Source organism: Falco punctatus (assembly GCF_963210335.1).
Source record: "Falco punctatus genome assembly, chromosome: 1".
Taxonomy (NCBI): domain Eukaryota; kingdom Metazoa; phylum Chordata; class Aves; order Falconiformes; family Falconidae; genus Falco; species Falco punctatus.
In genome coordinates this window covers 108,371,650-108,391,290 of record NC_137580.1, presented here as the reverse complement: position 1 = coordinate 108,391,290, position 19,641 = coordinate 108,371,650, and the positions used below count along the sequence as shown (strand labels likewise).

General features: G+C 64.1%; 1 protein-coding gene across 4 annotated transcripts in view; it reads right to left on the bottom strand.

The window, feature by feature from the left end:
- The window catches only part of ABR (ABR activator of RhoGEF and GTPase), a 41,517-nt gene that overhangs the window by 2,522 nt on the left and 19,354 nt on the right, over positions 1-19,641 (bottom strand). For 3 of the 4 annotated variants that reach the window (XM_080382991.1, XM_080382992.1, XM_080382993.1), the window contains 20 exons: positions 19,524-19,628; positions 18,783-18,968; positions 17,855-17,962; positions 17,095-17,155; positions 14,543-14,595; positions 14,258-14,398; positions 13,804-13,925; positions 13,523-13,688; positions 13,287-13,409; positions 13,137-13,212; positions 12,882-12,986; positions 12,307-12,381; positions 12,063-12,160; positions 11,824-11,955; positions 3,626-3,685; positions 3,382-3,491; positions 2,971-3,110; positions 2,334-2,468; positions 1,925-2,030; positions 115-262 (listed from right to left, as the gene is read on the bottom strand). In XM_080382991.1, the coding sequence (XP_080239117.1) occupies positions 115-262; positions 1,925-2,030; positions 2,334-2,468; positions 2,971-3,110; positions 3,382-3,491; positions 3,626-3,685; positions 11,824-11,955; positions 12,063-12,160; positions 12,307-12,381; positions 12,882-12,986; positions 13,137-13,212; positions 13,287-13,409; positions 13,523-13,688; positions 13,804-13,925; positions 14,258-14,398; positions 14,543-14,595; positions 17,095-17,155; positions 17,855-17,962; positions 18,783-18,968; positions 19,524-19,628 (2,250 nt within the window). Of the gene's footprint in view, positions 1-114; positions 263-1,924; positions 2,031-2,333; positions 2,469-2,970; positions 3,111-3,381; positions 3,492-3,625; positions 3,686-8,343; positions 10,802-11,823; positions 11,956-12,062; positions 12,161-12,306; positions 12,382-12,881; positions 12,987-13,136; positions 13,213-13,286; positions 13,410-13,522; positions 13,689-13,803; positions 13,926-14,257; positions 14,399-14,542; positions 14,596-17,094; positions 17,156-17,854; positions 17,963-18,782; positions 18,969-19,523; positions 19,629-19,641 lie in introns of those variants that run through there. The other variant, XM_080382994.1, reaches the window with a different exon arrangement.

The window sequence follows — 19,641 nt, the reverse complement described above, 5'->3', positions numbered from 1 at the left end:
CCACATCCAGCAGAGAGTGACAGATCCACCCAGGCAGGCAGGTAAACCCCCCTGCTCCCCACCCCAGGGGTGCTGGTGTGGGCTGCGGCCCCGCACTGCCAGCACAGCTCTTACCTGGGCCATCACATCGTGGGACCAGATGTCGGAGGCCAGCGTGAGGTGTCCCTTGCTCTCCCCCTCTGAAGGTCTCAGCAGTGTCGGCCCAAAGACCGTGGCCAGGTTGTGGAGAGACATTTTGTTGATAGGCTCCTTTTCAGCTACCCTGCCGGGGTACGGGGAGAGAGGGAGTGTGAGCCCCCAGTGCTGCTCTCCCAGAGCGGGGCAACCACAGGGCGATGTGGGGGGACAAGCGCTGGCCTCCGTCTCCCAAAAACCCAGCGGGGCACCTCCGCCTCGCCACTGCCCTTCATGGCCCCCGGCAAACCCAGGTGCAGGGCAGGGAGCTCTGCCCCCTTCCCGGCCTCTGCTGAGCCGCTGGGCCTGGCCGGGAGCCCTGGGTGTGATGTGGCAGCGACCAAGCCCTTGCTCGCTTATGTGCTGTGGGGCCCCCACCTTTCCCAATCCCCCGCAGGGTACGGGGAGCTCCCCCCAGCTCCCCCGAGCCCGCCGACCCCCTGGGACCCCAGCCAGCCTGTGTGGAGGGAACCAGGGCCACAACATTGCCATGTTAGGAGGCAGCCGTGCTCCCCGGCACAGCCTGCGCCATTGAGCTCTGGCCAGGGGAGCAGATGTGGGAACTGGCTGTGCCCGGTTCTCAGGATGGAAAAGGATTTTTCTTTCCCCACCCCCCAGCATCAATCACTTTTTCTGTTTGGTTTTAGCCAAACCAGAGGGGAAAAAAAAAAATATTTGTGATGCAAGTAACATGAGCCGTGAGCCTCTAGCCCTAAACTCATGGCCAGCTCTGGCCAGGCGCCATGTGCTACACCACCGCCCTGCCCAGCCCCCTGCCCTCCAGGGGCTTCAGGCCCCCAGCGAGCCCCAGAACTGCCCAGCCCCTTGGGGTTCAGATGGGCTTCATTGGGGCCAAGGTACAGCCTGGCAAGCCATGCGTTGCTGCGCTGGCCCCAGGACAAGCAACACAGGGCATCACCTGCAGCTCTGGGACATGCCACAGAGCTGGCGGTCTCTGGGTCTTGGCCACCTGCTGCAGACACGTTACTGGGATTACTGCCCTGGCTTTGCCGGGGCTGGCCTGGTGGGAAGGGCCACAGCACTGTTTTCCTGCTAAGAGGGACACTGCACGGTTCCCGCTTGACTCCCTGTCCTGTGCCGAGGCCAGCTGCTCCCTGTGGAGCGCTTGCCCAACCAGCTGCACGCGGGCTGTGGCAGCCAGGAGTTGCACCTTGCCAGAGGACGTTTGCTCCCTGCAGAGCTGCCCTGCACTGACAGCCGTGCGCTGCACGGTCCCGCTGGCACTGTGGCCGGTGGCCCTGGGCTACAGCAGGCTGCTCTGTGGGGCAGAGTGGCTCCAGGTTCCCTCCAGCATCCTATGGGACTCGTAGAGAGCAGCCATGGGAAGCCAACACCAACATCAGCCAAAGGGACTCATGGCGTGCTGGGTCCCAGCCTGAACAGGCTGCAGCCTGGCCAGGACCTCAGGGAGCCCAGGAGACAGGGAAGCTGGGACACACCTGGGGCTGCACCCTCTTGGAGGGGCTGGGAGAGCAAAGGGCCACTCTGCCACCTGCCCCACACCAAGCTGCTGGCCCCAGCTGCTACCCGCAGCCCTGCTCTGCACCAGCACAGCATCATCTGCCTCCAGTTCAGGATCAGCCCACAGCCGCACAGGCACCACAGGAATCAGACCACGGCTCCAGCTCTGCTCACGTCCCATGCCCAAGGCCAAGCGGCGAGACAGACCAGTCCCACAGCTCCCGCCTGCCCTGACAGCTCCCCCGGGAGCCGTGAACCCAGCCGTTACCTTTTCAAGTGCTCCAGCAGGAAGAGGAAGGTGATGAGGTTGGGGTCAGGCAGCGAGCGGAGAAGGTGCATCATGCAGTTCTCCTTGGCAGCAGGATCCGAGAGGGCTGAAGACAAGGAGGGAGAGGGCTCATGACAGGAGCTGGTGACATCCCGTGCAGCAGCAGGACCCACCACGGCCACATGCCTCCTGACAGCCAGTGCACAGCGGCTGGCTCTGCCCTGCAGGGCTCTGCAGCACCCTGGGGGGCAGCCCCACAAGCCCCAAGCTGCCCTAGAGCCAGCAAGGACAGCCAGGACCAAGTGGGCCAAACTGGGAAGGACCCTTGGGAGTCTCCCATCCCAGAGGAGGCAATGTCAAACAGAGACACGCTTGGGCACCGACCCCCTCCCCATCTCCAAGCTCTTACCGATCCCCTCCATGAAGGCGGGGTAGAGTCTGTCAGTGAGGAGGGGCTCGGGCAGCTCGCGGAAGTACAGCTTCAGCGTGCCGGCAATGGCATTGATGTCCATGTCACTCAGCATGACCAAGATGTCCTTGTTATCTGTCCAGAGAGCATCCACATGTGATGCCTCCTGTGCCTCCTTCCCCTCTGGATCTCAACCCCCCTCATCACCCCAGCTATCCCGGCAGACTGCCGGCCGGAGGGCAGGGAGCACCGCTGGGTCCACAGCCCTGTTTAGCCAGGCTGGGGCTGGGAAGAGCCGAGCGGTTCCTGCCTGGCCAGGCAACGGGACGTGGAACAATTTGCAAATCCATTTGCAATGTTGGCCTGACTCAGTGTCTCCCAGGAGCCAGCCAGGCGCGGCAGCGGCTCAGAGACACCAAAGCACAAACAAGGCTGGGACCTCTGGGCATTTGCTTCCCCAGCTACACCCTCCTCCTCACCCCCAGCCCCTTCCTGGGCACACCGGCACGTTTCGCACACATGCAGTACAATAACCAGACCCTGGGCTTGCAGGGCAGGGGACCCGGGGGGTCTCAGTGCCTGTGAACTCTCCTAGGGGAACAGGACTCGAAGGGTGGCCACCCCCCAGGTCACTCACTTGCATCAAAGACAGCTTTCAATGCCTGGATGTCAGTGGCTACACCAGAGATCCTGTAGATGCCGACCTCTTCGATGCCCCTCTTCTCCACCTCCTCGATGCACTGGCGCACGATGTAAGGCACCTTGGAGCGCTCGCGCCTGGCTCGGAAAGCAGAGCTGTGAGCAAAGATTCCCGGGGGACCCCCCAGCGGCCAGCCCAGCCCGACAGACCCTGGGCCAGGGGCAGGATGGGCATGCCAGGTGGGAAGGATGGGACTGGCGAAAGAACGGGCAAGTCCCCAGCAGAAAGCAAAAGCTAAGCTCTGCTGGGCGCAAGGGGACATGGTGCAAGGACGGAGAAGGGGACACGGTGCAACCCCCCCACCCAATGGGATCAGAGCAGAACAGCCTCCCCCGGCCCTGCATGTACTTTGTCACGACGCTGATTTTGACCCCAAAGACGCCGGTCTGCTTTTTGGATGGGGTCCTCTTCAGGCTCATGTCTCTGCTCGTGAACTTCATGGAGAACTCCACCTTGATCTGCAGGAGACGGGGTGAGTCCCAGCAGCCCGGCCCCGGCCCGTCACCTCCACATGGCATGAAGGCACGGCACAGCTCCAGGGAAAGGGCTGCCGTTAAAGTGAGGGGCTGTGGGTCCCCGCAACCCCGCTTACCCCGTTCATCTCAATCACATCCATGTGCCAATTCTTGGTCTGCACAGTCTGTGGGTCCAGCTGCGAGGAGAGACGGTGCATGAGCTCCACAGAGACGCAGCCCCATGCCAGTCCCACTGCTGCCCAGCCCGGCAGCCCCCAAAGCCCCCGACCCACAGATGGTGTGGGGCACGGGACGTGCTTCCCTGGCACTGTGCTGCCCAGGGCAGGAGGATGGAGAGGGGAAGCTCTGAGGTCCCTCTGGCCGTGCCCCAAAGCCAGGTGGGCTCAGCCTGCCCACCCTGCCCGCCCCGACCCCCTGCGAGGCAGTGCTTTTAACCCACACCCGAGCAGCAAGAAGTTTCTAAGAAATAGGACTATTTCTGGTGGCAGATTGATGAAACAGAACTAGGGCAGCGTTTTCCATGCAGAAAAACAACATCTCCCCATAGCCAAGGCTATTTATAACCCCTGGGAATGACAGGCTCTGCTATTTCTGGCTTAGGGGCTAGCAGGGGACTCGGTGACGCTTCTCCAGCGCCCAGCCACCACGGCGAGGTGCTGGCATTCCCAAGGCCCCGGCACACGCCGTGGTGGGCACTGGGCCCCAGGGCTGAGCAGAGGAGGGTGCAGTTGCCTTTTGGGGCTTTTCAGTCCCCAGCTGGTGGTATCGATCTGGCCCCATCGATCCTTGTAATACACAGGGCGGGCGGGCAGTGCGGCAGAGCCCGGCACTAATGTCCCCTTGGGGAAGGGGATGGGATGTGGGAGCTGGTGGGGGGTGGCGGGGGCTCCCAGGGCCACACGCATGCAGCTGCCAGGCTTGTGCCAAGGATGTGGGGTCACCCCTGAAGGACACAGGAGTTTCCTACAGCTGCTGGGTTGGAAGATGCTCCAAGCGAATGCAAAGATGTCCAGAGTCACTGCTCCCACCACGGAGCTGCCATTCCCCAGCTCCAGCCTCTGGCTCCCCGTGAAGCCACTGCATGTCATGATGGAGAGGACTGTGGGGTCCCTCATGTCTATTCTTGCACAGAAGCCCCCACACTCCCGAGGACAGGCTCAGGCTGCCCTGACTCTCGGCGCAGACCCAGCACTGTGGCATTGCCCCATGGCCAGCACAGTGCCACCGTGAGCCCGAGCAGCTCCTCAGTGGCCACGGTGCCGCGGGAAACGCTGTGGTCTCCAGCACAGCCCCGGAATGGCTCGGGACATGGAGTCCTCCCTGGCACTCCAGCTCGGCACACGGGAGAGCCCAGCGAGCGCCACGCCACCTCCTCCCCCGCCAGCCCTGCGGCTGCTGGGAACGGCAGCGGGGGGAGCGGGCGGAGGAGGAGGAAGGCTGCAGCTGCCCTGGGCTCCCGTGGGGCCCTGCAGCACGTTTGTACACCAGGATCACAAGGCTGCCGCCAATCTCAGCCCTGCGGCTCCAACTCCCCCGTCTTCCCCCCTCAGTGCTGGATCCCCCTGTGACGCTGTCACGCACCCACCATGGCCAATGCCAACCCAACACCACCTGTCCTGTCGGGTTTTCAGCCCTTTCCCCTGCACAGCACCGTCCTTCTCACGGCAGCATCCAACCCTGCGAGCCCCAGGCAGCGGCAGCGAAGCCCTTCACCCCCCCAGCTGGGTCGGGAGCTGTGGGCCTCCCTGCTCTGCCGTGCGTGTTTAATTGCATCCACCACATATGCCTTCCCCATCCCCGTCCCCCAGGTCCCCTTGGCTCCAATGGCCCTGGCAGCTCACATCTGGAAGGGCTTTAGCAGGGCAGGGCTCTGAAGAAAGCTTTAATAAAAGCCAGGTTGGCTGCTGCCAGCGCCATGGACCTTACCACGAGCATGCCACCTCCCCGCAGCCATTAGCCCCCAGTCGGGCAGAACTGTCCCCATCCAACTCCCCACTGCAGCCAGCACAGCCCCGAATCTGGGCTACTTCAGCTGGTACCACCAGCACGAGCTCCCTTGCAGCTGGAGCAGGTCCCTGTGTGCCTGTGACCTTGCGGCACCAACTGTGACCTGTCCCCAGCGCTCCTCCAGCCCTGCCCACGGGCACCCACCGCCACGCTGCCCGCTCCCCACAGGAAGCAAAGCCACAGCTGATGCTTCGTCTCCAGGCGTGGGACAACAGACGGGAGCATCCACCCACAGAGCCAGAGGCTGCTCCTGCCCACGCAGCACTGGCAAACACCCCATCTCTGCTACCACCACCATCTCCTTCTCCTCCAAAGGGAGCTGCCTTGCTCCAGCACAACACGGGGATGTCCTGGGCAGGTGGGGAACTGCCGGCCTGGGAGCTCCGGGGAACAGCCTCTGTGTCAGTGCTGTGCAGGATGGCACAAGTGACATGCTGCTGTCCCTGATGTCAGCTCCTCTTTGGCAGATTGGCTGGCTTCAAACATCAGCCTGTGCCTGGGGAAACTGCCCAGCCAGGTCACCAGCACCTCTCCGGGCTGCTCCCTCCCGTGTCTCAGGTGGTGTCCATGCCCAGAGCATCCCTGCGGTGCCACTCTCATCCAACACCCCCTGCTCGGGGCCACAAGGATGTGCCATCAGCCTGTTTTCCCAAATTATCCAAAGGTATTTGCTTGTAGGACAGGGCCGCAGGTTGCAGAGGACAAGGCAGCAGCATGGCAGGCAAGTGCGTCCTGGGGAGGCTCCGGTGGCAGAGGGACCCCCCAGTCCTGCTGCGCTTCCCCCCTGCAGCCCCTGCCTGCAGCTTGTCTTGTGCACAGGATGACTGTGGACTTGAGGGGATGAGGCCACATCCTTGGATTTTGTCCTCAAGACACCTCCAGGCTGTGGGTGCAGCTCCTGTGCAGATAGCGGCAGCTGAAACAGACCCCAGCAGTGCTGGGTCCCCAGGGCTCCAGGTGAGGAGCTGGGATGGCTCCAGACCCTCATGGAGGGTCTCCAGGGCCCTGAGCATCAGGATGCTGTGGCAGGGCAGGGGCTGCCAGGCCGGACATGTCCCTTCCTTGTGCCTCACGCCCATGAGATCACTCAGCCATCAGCCTGATCAGGAGCAAACTGGTGACTCAGCCAGTGAGGCCATCACCACGGCCCCGGGGAGCAGGATCCCGGGGGAGCTGCTACAACCAGGGTTGCTTCCCATCAGCGTGGCACCCATGGACACCCCAGCCTGGCCTCCCGTGGCCACCCTGGCTCCAGCGACCAGCTGCCCCCACCAGACCTCCATGCCAGCCCCCAGGGAACAGGCGGCCCCTGAGCTACTCCATGCCATGGGGGCAGAGCAGCCCCCACAACAGCAAATGCTGCCGGCAGCAAAGCACAGCTCCCCCAAAAAAGCAGCAATACACAGCTGAGAGTGACCTGAGAAGCAGCAGGCACCCACAGCATGCCAGGACCTGGCACAGACCTGCTGGGGCCACATCCAGCTCCTGCAGCCCCAGTTCGTCCCAGCTGGCAGCAGGCAGGGAAGCTGGCGGCCGCGCTGGGAACACGTGGGGGCTGGGAAGTGAAACCCCCTCATGTTTTGCCCCAGCAACAGCCAGCAGCAGCCGCTGAGCAGCCTCCCTGCACAGCCCTCACTGCCCCTTACTTAATCCCCTCTGCAGGAGCAGTGGTGGCGGCATAGAATCGAGGTTAATGCCGCTGCGTCACAGGCAGCCCCGCCGCTGAGCGAACCGAACCCCAGCCCCGCCGCCGAGTGAACCCCAGCCCCGCCACCGAGCGAACCGAACCCCAGCCCCGCTGCTGAGTGAGCCCCAGCCCCGCCACCGAGCGAACCGAACCCCAGCCCCGCTGCTGAGTGAGCCCCAGCCCCGCCACTGAGCGAACCGAACCCCAGCCCCGCTGCTGAGTGAGCCCCAGCCCCGCCACCGAGCGAACCGAACCCCAGCCCCGCTGCCAAGCGAACCCCAGCCCCGCCGCCGAGTGAACCCCAGCCACGGCTGAGCAAACCCCACTTCCACCACCGAGCAAACCGAACGCCAGCCCCACCGCTGAGCGAACTGAACCCCAGCCCCCCCTCCACCAAACCGGACCCCCACAGGCCCAGGCAGCTCCTGCCCACAGTCGCAGCTGAGCCCTGAGCCAGCAGCCCCCCACCCAGGGGAACCCCACGGAGGGAAACCCCCAGAGCCCCCCCGCTCCGGCCATGAGATCGCAGGGGCTTTGGGACAGCCTGCAACGGTGCTGTGCCCCCTCCCTTGTCACCTCTGCTGCCCACCCCTGCCCTCCGTCCTCCCACAGACATGGGCAGCACTGGCTGATGTGGCTGCGACACGGCTGCGAGCTGGGGGAAGCCTGGGGGGGACCCGGGGCGGGGGGTTGAAAAGCAAGCAAGAGAGGGTACACAGACACCCCAAAGCCCAGCCCCGGCCAGCCTGCAAGCATCGCTGCCTCCTGGGTGCACCCTGGGGCCAGGCAGGGGGGTCCCTGCCCTCTCTCTACAGGACCCCCAAGTGCAAACAGCTCGGTGCCCCCCAGCCCCACAGCAGGAGAGGGAAGGAGGAAAACGAACACCCCACAGGCCACTAACTGCTTCTGAGAGCTCCCAAAGCACACAAGCAGCCTTCCTGCTCCGTGCACATACCCCACAGCCCTCTCCCCACAAGTAACACAGCCCCCCATATCACAGCCTTCCCCCCCCCCCCCCGGCAAAAGCCACAGTCACCACGTTCAGCAGAGGCCAGCGACATTGCAAAACTGTGCCAGAGACCATTCGGTGCCCACCACCATCCCCGCCAGCCGTGTCCCCCCCTGCACCCCGAGAGGTACCTTCTGGCGGAGCAGCTTGCTGCGCACCCTGCCCCACAGGCGGGCGCCCGTGTTGGGGGGCCGCTTGCCCTCGGGCTCCTCCACGCCGTGCTCCGGCCGCTCGCCCGCGGGGCTGGGGCTGCCATCCGGCTGCACCAGCACCTCCATCAGCGCGGTGACCCCTTCGGCTGGAGGCGAGGCTGGCCCGGGCTGGCTCAGCACAGCACCTGCATCCCTGGGCGGGGGGTCAGCGGTGGCCGGGGTGGCAGGGACCAGCCAGGGGAGCCCGGCTAGGGCGGCGGAGAGGCCAGCGGCCAGGGCTCATCTTCAGGGTGTGAGCCAGGCGGAGAGGCAGCTCGGCAGCCCCAAAAGCCTCCCTCCCTCCCTCCCTCTGCGAGGAAGTGACTCAAAGGCAGCCCCCCCCCGGCGGCCCCCACGCGTTTAACTCTCGCCCTGCCGCCTGCCACCGCTGGGGAAGGCTGGAGGGGCTGCCCGGGCTCCCCACCGCCCTTAGCCACTGTCACCCATCATCCGTTCCGCGCCCCGGGAGGCATCGTCACTGTTGGCCGCAGCATCCCCGGCTCCGCGGAGGAGCCAGGCTGGCTCTCCCACGCTCAACGAGGGGCAAGGCGATGGGACTTCTGGGGTCTCCTGTCAGGCCTAGGGACTGGTGGGGACCCCCCTGTGCCCTCTCATGCCCTTCAGCCCCGCTGCCGGGGGGGATGCGGTGGGGCAGGGCTGCTGGGCAGGGGGATGGGGTGCAGGCAGGGCTTTGCCCCTCGCCCCAGCCCTGGAAGGGTCCCTGCCTGCTGCTCCTCCTGACAGGCAGGGACATGGCGAGGTGCAGGCTTGGGGAGGACTTCCACTGCCCCCCAGTCCAACCCTCAGAAGCCCCCTGAGTCCACATGCATCACCCTATGGATTCCTGCAGGTCTGGGGAGCCCCAACACCACAAGTCACCCCTTCTAGAGCCTCCGCCAGCCCAGAGAGGGGGACAGACAGATGGGCAGCTATTCCCTGTGGGTACAGCAGGCACCATGCCCATGACAACACAGGCTCTACTTCAACAGCCACATACCCCCTACGCATCAAACAGGGGCTGCTCCATCCTGCCTCATCAACCCGAGACCCCCTTCATGCACCCGCTGCCTGTCTCCTTGCCTGCCCCGGGGCAAGGGGGCCAGACCCAGCCTCTCCCCTCTGCAATGTGGGCACAAGTGCTTGTAGCCTGCTCTGCCCACACACAGTACCTGTCTGCCACCCTGTCACAGCACCAGACACCCCTGCCAAGTGGACACAACCCAGCTGCTGGGAGTGACTGCGACAGCTCAGAGCAGGACTGAGCCCCCCACGGGGACATAAGCCCCCTCTGTACCATGTTCTCCCCACAGGGACATGGTATATCTACTTACTCACAGCATGTCCCATCCTGGGAAGTGCACGCAAAATGGGGTTAACAACAACAAAACAGGGTTAATGCCAACCAGCAGCCACAGCTGAGCCACCAATCGGTCAATGGTATGGCTGGACCCACAAAGCACAGGGTACCCACCCTCCACCACCCATGGGGACGGGGCTTGGGGTAGGTGTCTGATGCTCACCACGGTGCAGACCCCTCGGGGCTCATTGGCAGGATGCTCGAGAGGAGACTGGTGCCAACCCCAGCCCCTCCATGGACCCACCTACGTCCTCTGTGCTGGCAGGACATGACTCCCACCTATGGCACCTCTGCAGCCTCGTGAGACCCCCGCTGCTCCCCGCAGAGGGGCTGTAGCATCCCCCTCGCATGTTGACCCACTCCCGCCAGCCTGTGATGCTGTTAAGCTGCTTTTGTGGCTGACGCACGTGCCTGGGCCATCAGATTAGAGCTGGGCAGTGAGCACAGCACTGGCTGCAGGGGCAGTTTGGCCATCCTGGCACCCCCACACACACCACAGGCCTTTGCCAAGCTGCTGATGCCCGTGTGGTCCATATCTCCTGCTCCTGCTGCTAAGTGGAACCAGCAGCAACTCATGATGAGCCCAGGGACCAGCCAGGGTAAGGACCATCCAGGGCGGCATCTATGCCCCAACAGCTCAGGGCAGCAGGCAAGGGGCCTGGGCAAGCGCTGGGGCTTGGCAACCCACAGCCCCACAAGCAGCGCTGCCTGGAGCTGTGCTGCCCCATCCCTGCCCCACCATCCACCCACTCCCAGGCCAGGGGCCGAGCTGTGGCTCTGGGTGACAGCAGGACAGCCTTAACCCTCACACCACTCCGTCCAGCCAGGACCTCCTTGGGATAAGCAGCCCCAGGGCTTCTTTCTCTCTCTTTTTTCCTCCACAACTTTCACACGGCGGGGACGAGCTGTGCTGTCCCCGTCCCGACCCCTGCATCTCCCAGCGTGACTCATGTTTGTTGACCCGGGCTATTTCCGAAAGCACAGCTGGACTGATCCCCTTGGGGCTTGGAGCCCCTTCCTTGCCCCAGCCCTCCCGCTTGGCCCAGTGCCACCCCCACACCGCCGTTTCCCAAGGGAGAGCACAACAGATGGGTGATTTCAGGTACGAACAAGCCGCTGACAAAGCTGAGCCCCCGCTCCCATCCTGCACGCCCGGTGCGGTGCTGTCCCCCCGGCAGTGTCCTCTTCCCAGCAGCATTTCCATGCTGCTCCCTGCTCCCCTGGGACCTGCCCTCAGCCACTTTCCCACGGAGCGGACAGCACGCCAGGCCCTTTGAAGTGGCCTTGGGCTGAGAGCTGTGTCCCAGGCGTGACACTGTCCCCAGCACAGCAGGGAAGGTAGCTGAATAGGGGGTCACCCCCTGGAAAACACAGGGGTACCCCCACCCTGAACCACTCCCCACTGCCCTGTGCCTCCCTGCAGCCTGGCCACAGTGGGTGCTGGGGGGATGTGGGGGCTGGGGGCTGCCTGCCCCCCTCCCCACATCGTCCCAGTCCTCCTCACCTGGGAGCATCTCAGGGCAGCCCAGGCCTCCATCCTCCCTGCCTGGCAACCACCAATCAGAGGCAGCTCAGCCGTTGCCCTGGAAACCCCTGTTGCCATAACAGCCGCTGATGGAGGCACAGGGGAGGCAGATGGTGGCAGAAGGGGACAGCCACAGCTGGCGGGGAGGGGCAGGGGGTGCATGCTCAGAGACCCTCCCTGGGGCGGGTGCCGACCCCCTCCCCACAGCCCCCAGGGCTGTAGCACAGAAGGGCTGGACACACATCTGGGGAGTGGCTGCTGGCTTTGCCACCTCCACAGGACCCCCTCTCACTTTGTCCCACCTCCTCCTGCAGCTGCTGTGCTCCAGGACCATCAGCCACATGCCTACTGCCCACCCACCTCACCGCCTTCAACCCGGAGCCCCAGTCCCTGTACCCCACTCCCCAAAACGGAGCTGCCTGCCCACGCTGCTAGGCATCCCACCCCAGACATCACTCCAGAGCAACCCTCCCACCCAGGTGCTTGGCCCCAAGAGTTTACCATCAGGTGATAAGATGCACAAAAGCCCCAGCCATACCTGGATCTGCCCCTTGCCCATGATCTTGTCCACAATTTCGTTGTTGTCCTTGTTGAGCTTGGTCTTGTCGTAGCACTTCTCATAGCAGAGGATGCGCAGGGACTGGGAGCCCTCCAGCTCGATCTCAAACTCCTGGGCACGGAAGGAGGGTGGCTCAGCCCCAGCACCCCAGAGCAGCTTCAAAACTGCGGCTAGAAGGGGACGAGGGGCACAGTCCCATCCCTGTGTCCCACTCTCACCTCATTCCACTGTGGCTCAGTGGTGTCCCGGAAAACCCTGGTCTTGGCTTTGCTAACGAAGTAGCCGAAGGAGTCCACCTCCAGCGTGCAGTAAAGGTCTGGGGGAGCAAACACCGCTCAGCACCCCAGGAACATCCCCACTGGCTCCTGGGGGACCACTGTGGGCAGAGCGGGTCCACATGCTGGACCCCAGCTCCTCTGATCACACCGGCCCCTCCAAGCAAGGGTGGGCACCCACACTTACTGGCAGACTGCTTGAAGCCCTTGGCAGAGTGGACGATGACGTGCAGGAACCCGTATAGCCCGGGGGACTCGTCGTCTGCAGCGGGGAGAGCAGAGGTTGTGTCAGGGCTCAGCTGCTGACTCCTGCACCCTGGCCATCCCCGAGGCAGCCTTTGCCATAGCGAGAGCCAGGTGCCTGCAGTGACACCCCGATGTCCCCAACCCCCTGGAGAGCTATTCCTAAGGTCTGGAAGGGGACACGCATCCCCTGCTGCCCATTATCCCTGCCGGACATCCCGAGCTCTCCTGCTGCTGGACCGCCCTGGGGGAGGTTCCCAGGGGGGCTGGCTGGGTCTCAGCCTGGGGCCACCCTGGTACTGCCCAGCCCGTGGGGGTGCTGGAGAGACCCCCAAAGCAGCCCTATGTTGCAGCTGGGATGGCACTGCCTGGGAGCCCGACTCTGCTCCGGCAGTGCCACCTGGTGGGTAGCTGTCCCCCCGCACAGCCAGGGACCCTGCTCCAGCCAGGGGACCCCTCAGCACCATCACAGCATCATCCAGAGGCAAAAAGGGACCTGCCAGCCCAGCGGATACTCACCGTCCTTATTGCTGGTGACCGGGATGTTGTGGACGGTGCGTAGTTTGAAGCAGGATCCCGTGAGCACCTGCAGCTCCACCGAGCTCAGGACAAAGGCTTGGAGGTCTGGGAGAGGACATGAGAGGAGCTTCAGAGGGACACAGCCAGCACTGGCCATGGGGACCAGAGAGCAGTGGGCTGCAATCCTGTGGGACCTCCTTATGGCCCCTGGGGGGGCCAGGAGCCCCAGGAGAGCCTCAGCAGCCCCAAACTTACCCTTTTTCTGCAGTCTCTGAATGGCTTCCCTCCACTCAGACCTCTCGTAGTCGGATGACAGAAGGAAGAGGTAGCTCTGTAAAAGAGAAGGCGATGCAGCAGGCTGGGTGCAGGCAGGGCTGAGCCTGGCCCCCTGCCCACCCTCCTCACCTTCCCGTTGCGGTTGTGGATGCGGAAGGGGATGGCAGGCGAGTTGAGGAGCAGCCAGAATTCATTCTCAAACATCTTCTTCTTGAGACGCTCGATGGCCCGGCTCTGGCCCTTGTTGGCTTTCTGCAGGGGGGGAGCAGACAGGAGCTTTCACAGGCACCACTGGCTCCCGTGTCCCAACCCTTACCCCAAGGAAGGCACCCACCCCGGCAGCAGGTCCCACACCCTCCTCTCACCTCCTTCTGCACCTCGCTCTTGATGGCCGAGATCTTCATCTTCATGTCCTCCAGCTCATGGTCGGGAATGACGTGGACCTGCGGGCAGTGCTCCGATTCCTCCGGCGAGGGGAACACCAGGTCGGCCAGGGGCACGTACCACTTGCAGTCATACTGCTGGTGCTTCCTGCAGCCGGGGCACGGGCACTGAGCGATGCCTGACCCCATTCCCAGCATCCCCCAGCCCGCTGGAGGATGGGGAGGTTGGGATGCATTCTCCCCACGCCCAGTGCCCTCCTTACCCCACCGCTGTCTTCTTCAGCTTGGCACAAAGCAGCACGTCAGTGAAGAGGAAAACGTGCCGCAGCTTCCGTGAGCCCTCCGACAGCTCCACCAAGAAGCCATCCTTGACAAGCTGCCGAGTCTGCGGGGCACCAGGGCTGGCATGAGAGCGGGCAGGGAGCAAAGGCCAACAAACCAAAGGGCATGGATGTTCCTGTCCCTCCCACGGCTCAGCCACCAGGAGCATGGGAAGGTCCATGTCCTCTGGGTGCTATTTGGATTCCCATATGCTCAGTAGGGTGCCAGCAAGACCAGGTAGAGCCCCAACCTTGCACCCAGGACTGCGTCTAGAGGAAATCCTCTATCTCCTGGCCCAGCACCATGGGGCTCTTCAGGGTAGAGACACCAGCCAGGGGCTGGCAGAGGGCTCAGCCCTCACCCTCTGCCCAGGCACTGCCCACCCCCCTGGCTCACCTCGCCCTTGGGGGTGGTGACCGCTGTCCTCCGGGGATCAATGTCCTCATTGATGCTGGAGAGGAAGTTCTGCGAGATGCGGAGGGCATCCTGGAGCAGCGGGTAGTCAGGGTGGTCAGCAGGGGTGTGTTTCAGGAGGTCCTGGAAGGGGACAGGCAGAGGTGAGTGGCCAGAGGGCACTGCCCTGCCTGCAGCGACCCCCCCAGCAGCATTCCGCACAGCTGCGGGTCCCCAGGAGCAATGGAGACAGAGCCCCCCCGCCCCCGGGACTGGTGTCACACTCACGTGCAGAACAAGGGTGCTCCGTGTCACGCGGTCAATGGGTTTGTACAGCAGCGCTGAGGGGAGAGAGGAGGTGTCAGCAGCCAGCCAGGGCCGTGGTCCCTCTCCCACCCATGAGAGCCAGCAGCACATCCCACAGGGGCAAGCAGGGGAGACCAGATGCCCAGAGACCCCCAGGTCTGCACAGAGCCCTGGACAAGTGACTGGGATCCATTCTGCACGGATCCAGCAACGGCTGGACAATCGCGTTACTGCCAAGAGCAGCAGTGAGCCAAGGTTCAATGCGGCAGCGCTGTGCTCTGCTGCGCCAGGAGCCGGAGGAACCACGGCCTGGCAGAGACCAGTGCTGGCAGCTGCCTGACGTGCACCTTGATTTTGGAGCTGCACCCAAGAGGTTTCACCAGCAGTAGAAGTGCCTGCAGGGTCCCCACTGGGGTGACAAGCCTGGACAGCTGCCATACGGCACTTCCCACATGGCACCCTGCTCCAGCCATTGCCCTGCATCGGCAAGGTCCGTCCCTGTCCCAGGACAGGGCACCATGGGGGCACCAACACAGCCACCATGTCCTCCTGCCCTCTGCTGCCACGGGTCACGGGTGGCAAAGCCAGAGGAGCCACCATGAACATCGTGCTGTCCTGACTGCAGGACGTCCCCACCATGACTGTGCCAGCATGTCCCCCTCGGGGATGAAGGACCTCCCCGCACATGGTGCGGGCACCAGCACCACCAGCTTGCCGTGCGGTGGCTGCAGAACAGAAGAGCTGCTCATCCCCCCAGCAGCTTTTTCAGTTTCCCTTTTGGCTCACCGGCACGTTCAGTCCCTGCCCTGCTCTCACCGGCCTCTGCCACCCCCCGGGACACCCTGCACTTCCCCTCTGGCAGCCAGCCCTGGGTGCAAGGGGAACCCAGGCTGCTCCAGCAGCAGCAGCAAAACACACACCTACAGAGAACGCAGGGGCCAAGGCACGGTCCCAGCACCACTGTCCTGTGTTCCCTCCCCACAGCGCCCCACAACTGCACACGAGGCTCTGTCCAGGGCAATGGGGCAGAGCTGCCCCACACACAGGGCACAGACACCCCCTTTCTCCTGCCACGCACCCTCCCACCAGGAAAGCAGCCCGGGGGCTCATCAGAGGCACATTTCACCCCAAGCAGCCTCCTCCACAGTTCTTTGGGCAGGCAAAGGCACAGAGCACATCCACAGTGCTGCTCCCCATGGCCAGCTGCTCACACAGCTCCCCGGGCTGCTTACAGCCAGGCTGATGCCTCTGGGTTTTCCCGTCACTTCGGAGCACTTCCCCAAACTGCCAGGGCCAAGTAGGGCCGGGCATTCAGGCCAGGGGAGAGGAGGGAAAGGTGCCACCACCCTGTGCCATGAGCCACAGGGGTCTCCCATCCCCTTCCCCCAGAAGGTGCTGCCTTGTGGAGCCGGGTCCTGAGAGAGGGACCCTTGTCCTGGCAGAGGGTCTCTGCTCGGGAGGCGAGGATGCATGGCTAGACCCCGAACTGGAGGCTGCATCACCCATGACTCCATGCCAGCGAGTAAAATCAGAGCCCCGCTCCATGCGGCAGCCAGGGAGAGCCCTGCTCTAGGATGGAGGGGGGCAGGCAGGGTGTCCCCCCGCTTTCTCCCACCCTAGACACACGGGGAGGATGGACCCTCCTGCTACCATCGCTACAGGCACATGCAAAGCACCAGGGAGCCCCGGGAGGGGATATCCCAGCACAAGGGAGGAGCACTGGGCTCCTCGCTGGCCAGCGCCGCTCCGCCAGCCTGGGACCCCCACGCAGGCAGCACGGGGGCAGGCAGGCAGGGACACCCCGTGCCTCTCCTGCCCAGCCACAGAGATGGACGTTCCAGCCCCCAGACACTCACAGCCTCCGGCAAGCAAACGGGGATCCCTCCCTACCGCTGTCCCCGCAGCACAGCCCAGGCACAGGGGGTCCCCCTGCCTGCCCCAGCCCCTCGATGTCCCTCCACCGGCACGAGCACCTGCCCAGCAGGGAAGGCGAGCGCGTGGCCGCGTGTGCCGGAGCCAAGATGATTCAATAAAGCCTGGAACAAAGACGCTCCCAACTTCAGGCTGCAGAGCACGACGCAGCCCCCACCCCCCAGCAAGGACAGCCAGCCCCGGGCCAGTGTCCCCGCAGCGTGGCTCCCCACCGGCACCTGAATTCGGAGCCGCCCCCCTCGCCTCACCGTAGGTGCAGTTACAGCAGAGTCGGACGACGACGAGGATTTCCATGGCAGCCCCGTCTCCACGCAGCCATCTCTGCCACCCCGCGCCAGCTCAGCCCGGCTGCGGCACGGCATCGGCCCCTCAGCACAGCTCTCGGCGCAGCCGGCGGGCGGGGATGAGGGGGTGGGCAGGGGGTGGGGGGCTCCTGCACGCCCCCAGCATCCTCAAGAGCTGTGTCCCCCCTCTCCTCACTGGCTCGGCACACGGGAACACAAAGGGCTCCGCTCGCGGGAGCCGCTCAGTAATTCATCCACGCCAGACCCGCGCACAGACAAAAGGCTGCGTCCCCCTCCCCACGCCCGCGCCTGCCGTACCCTCCATGGTGACAGACGTGTGGCTCTCCTTCGAGTCCTTGGGGCCCTTCACCTTCAGCTCCTAGGGAGGGAAAGGCCCATCAGAGCAGCCCAAGGGGGGCTGGGGGTGTGTGGTCATTGCTCAAGGTCATGGGGTCCCCCCCACCCTTCCTGCCCCCTGATACCTGCCCCCAGCCCCAGCCTGGCCACGCTGGAGGCCACACATGGGTGCTGGGGTGGAGGTGTGGACTGTACGGGATGCTGCCTGGCCGGGAGCAGCTCTGGCTGTGCCCAGCTGTCAGGACACGGTGAGCCCATGGGGTACCTTGGAGCAGGACCCCCAGCCCTATAGCAGCCCCACCGAGCTAAGAGCCCTGCTACAGAAGGGGCTGGAGGGAGCAGGGGGCCAGGCTGCAGCCACGGAGGTCCCTGTTCCTATAGGGAAGCCAGGCACAGAGATGCAGCCAGCAGGAGATGAGCCACAGGTGCCCAGCACCCAGCACCCATGCTCACTGGATGGGGCGAGAGGGTGCTGGGCATCCCAGAAATGACAGCAGTGGGGACTGAGCCCGACCCGAGCTTGCACAAGGTGGGGGGCAAAGCCCTACAATACTCAGAGAGCATGACCCTCCCCCGCAGCCACTGACGTCCCTGCCCCCAGGACAGTCCCCAGGGCAGGGGGAGCACCTCTGTGGGAAAAACACGGGTGGCTCAGCCACGGGGATGGCATTCTCTGCCGTGTGCCGGGACAGCTTGGCCATGGCCCCCCAGCCCAGCTTACCTCCGAGATTTTCTGGAACTGGTAGTTGCTCTGGCTGCACTTCTCCGCCGTCTCCAGTGCGATTTTGTAGTTATCCACAAAAGCCTTGTAGACCCCCAGCTGGCTGGCCTGTGGGGAGTGGGGGTTAGCCAGGCACCCAGCACGATGCTGAAGCCCCCCCTTACAGCGTGAGCAGCCAGGCAGCCACCGAGGGGACACTGCCCAGTGCTGTCCCCTCCCGGCGGGACACTGCCAGATCACAGCCAGCTGCAGGGCCACACGCTTGGCTCCGCAGGGAGAGCCTTCGCCTGGGCAGGATGGTGGGGGTCCTGCCCAGCCCTGTACCCCCACAAACCTCTGAAATCCAGCAAAGAGGTAACAAGTGCCTGGGCAGCAAAGGCTGAAGCTACAGCCACTTCCCAGCACCCTTCAACCTGCCCTCTCCTCCTTTCTTCCCCAGCATGGCCATGGCACCCACGGGCACAGCCCCTGCCCCCACTGCAAGTTCAAAGCTGTGGCAGGACCCAGAGCGTGACCCTGGGGAGCCACTGCCGCAGCACCCACAGGCAGTGAAGAGGCAGCGACCTCCTGCCTCTCCCCAGTGGGCCACCCACCCGAATGCCTGGGCTCTTGCCAGCCCCACGGTGACGCCACACCACACACCTCCAACCGAAATCTCACCACAGTTGCACCCAGGACCCGCCAGCTGTGGGCATCCCCACTGCGGAGAGGGGCACTGGGGCTACACTAACTCCCATCCCAGGACTGGAGGGCTCTGGCAGGCAGCAGCAACTGCTGCAGGGAGGGATGCAACCAGTGGCATGGCCACCAGTGAGCACGTGGCAGGGCGTGAGCTGAGCCATGCCCCGGGGCTGAGCCCTGCAGCGTGATGCTCCATCTCCCTGGCCCTCCTCTTCCAAGCGGAGCAAGCCCCAGGGAAGATGCATACCAGCTTCTGGAAGAGGTGGCCCATGGTGACATTGCTGTCCCACTGCTGCACTTTTGGGCACAGGCTGTCGTAGAACTCCTTGTGGATCTCATAGATGTCCTGAATCTTGTAGAAAATTGTCTCGATCTGCTGGAGGGTGAGGACAGGCTGTGATGTAGTGGCCGTGGCCTTCAGTGGCTTCATAGGCTGCCAAAGGAGGAGAAGGGAAAGTGAGACAAGGGCTGGGAGGAGAAGCTGGGGATGAAGGGGATCTGAGCCAGCAGCGAGGGGTGTCTGGGACGTGTCCTGGCCAGCAGCTGGATCAAGGGGCCATTCCCAGTTTGTGCATCCCTGCAGACTGCCCCATGGCGGTGGTAACCCCTGTGTTGTGCAACAGCGTCTCCACCACAAGGGCTAGCAACTCCACAAGAGGAAGCAGGGCTATAAATACCTCCCTGTCAGGCACACTGGTGGCAGGGGGAAGCAAGATGGGGGCTGATGGGCCAGAGCAAGGCTGGCTCCAGTGTGGCTTCTGCAGCTTTGCTTCTGCCCAGGTGGCGTCTGGGCCAGGCCTGCCTGGCGGAGGCTGCCCAGGAAGAAATTACGCCACCCACCCACCCACCCACCTACCCATCCAACCACCTGCCCACTCATCTCTCTATCCATCCATCCATCCACCTACCCATCCACCCACCCACCTTCCCACCCATCCCTGCTGGGGACATCCCTGGAGGGGGTGTCTGGTCTGGGGGCTTAGCTCACCAACAACAGGGCCTCCAGCTGGTTGATGTAGATCTCCTCACTGGCCAGGAAACCGGAGAGCACCAGCTTCCGCATCTCCAGGCCTTTGCCAGCATCTCGCTCGCCCTGTGCAACACAG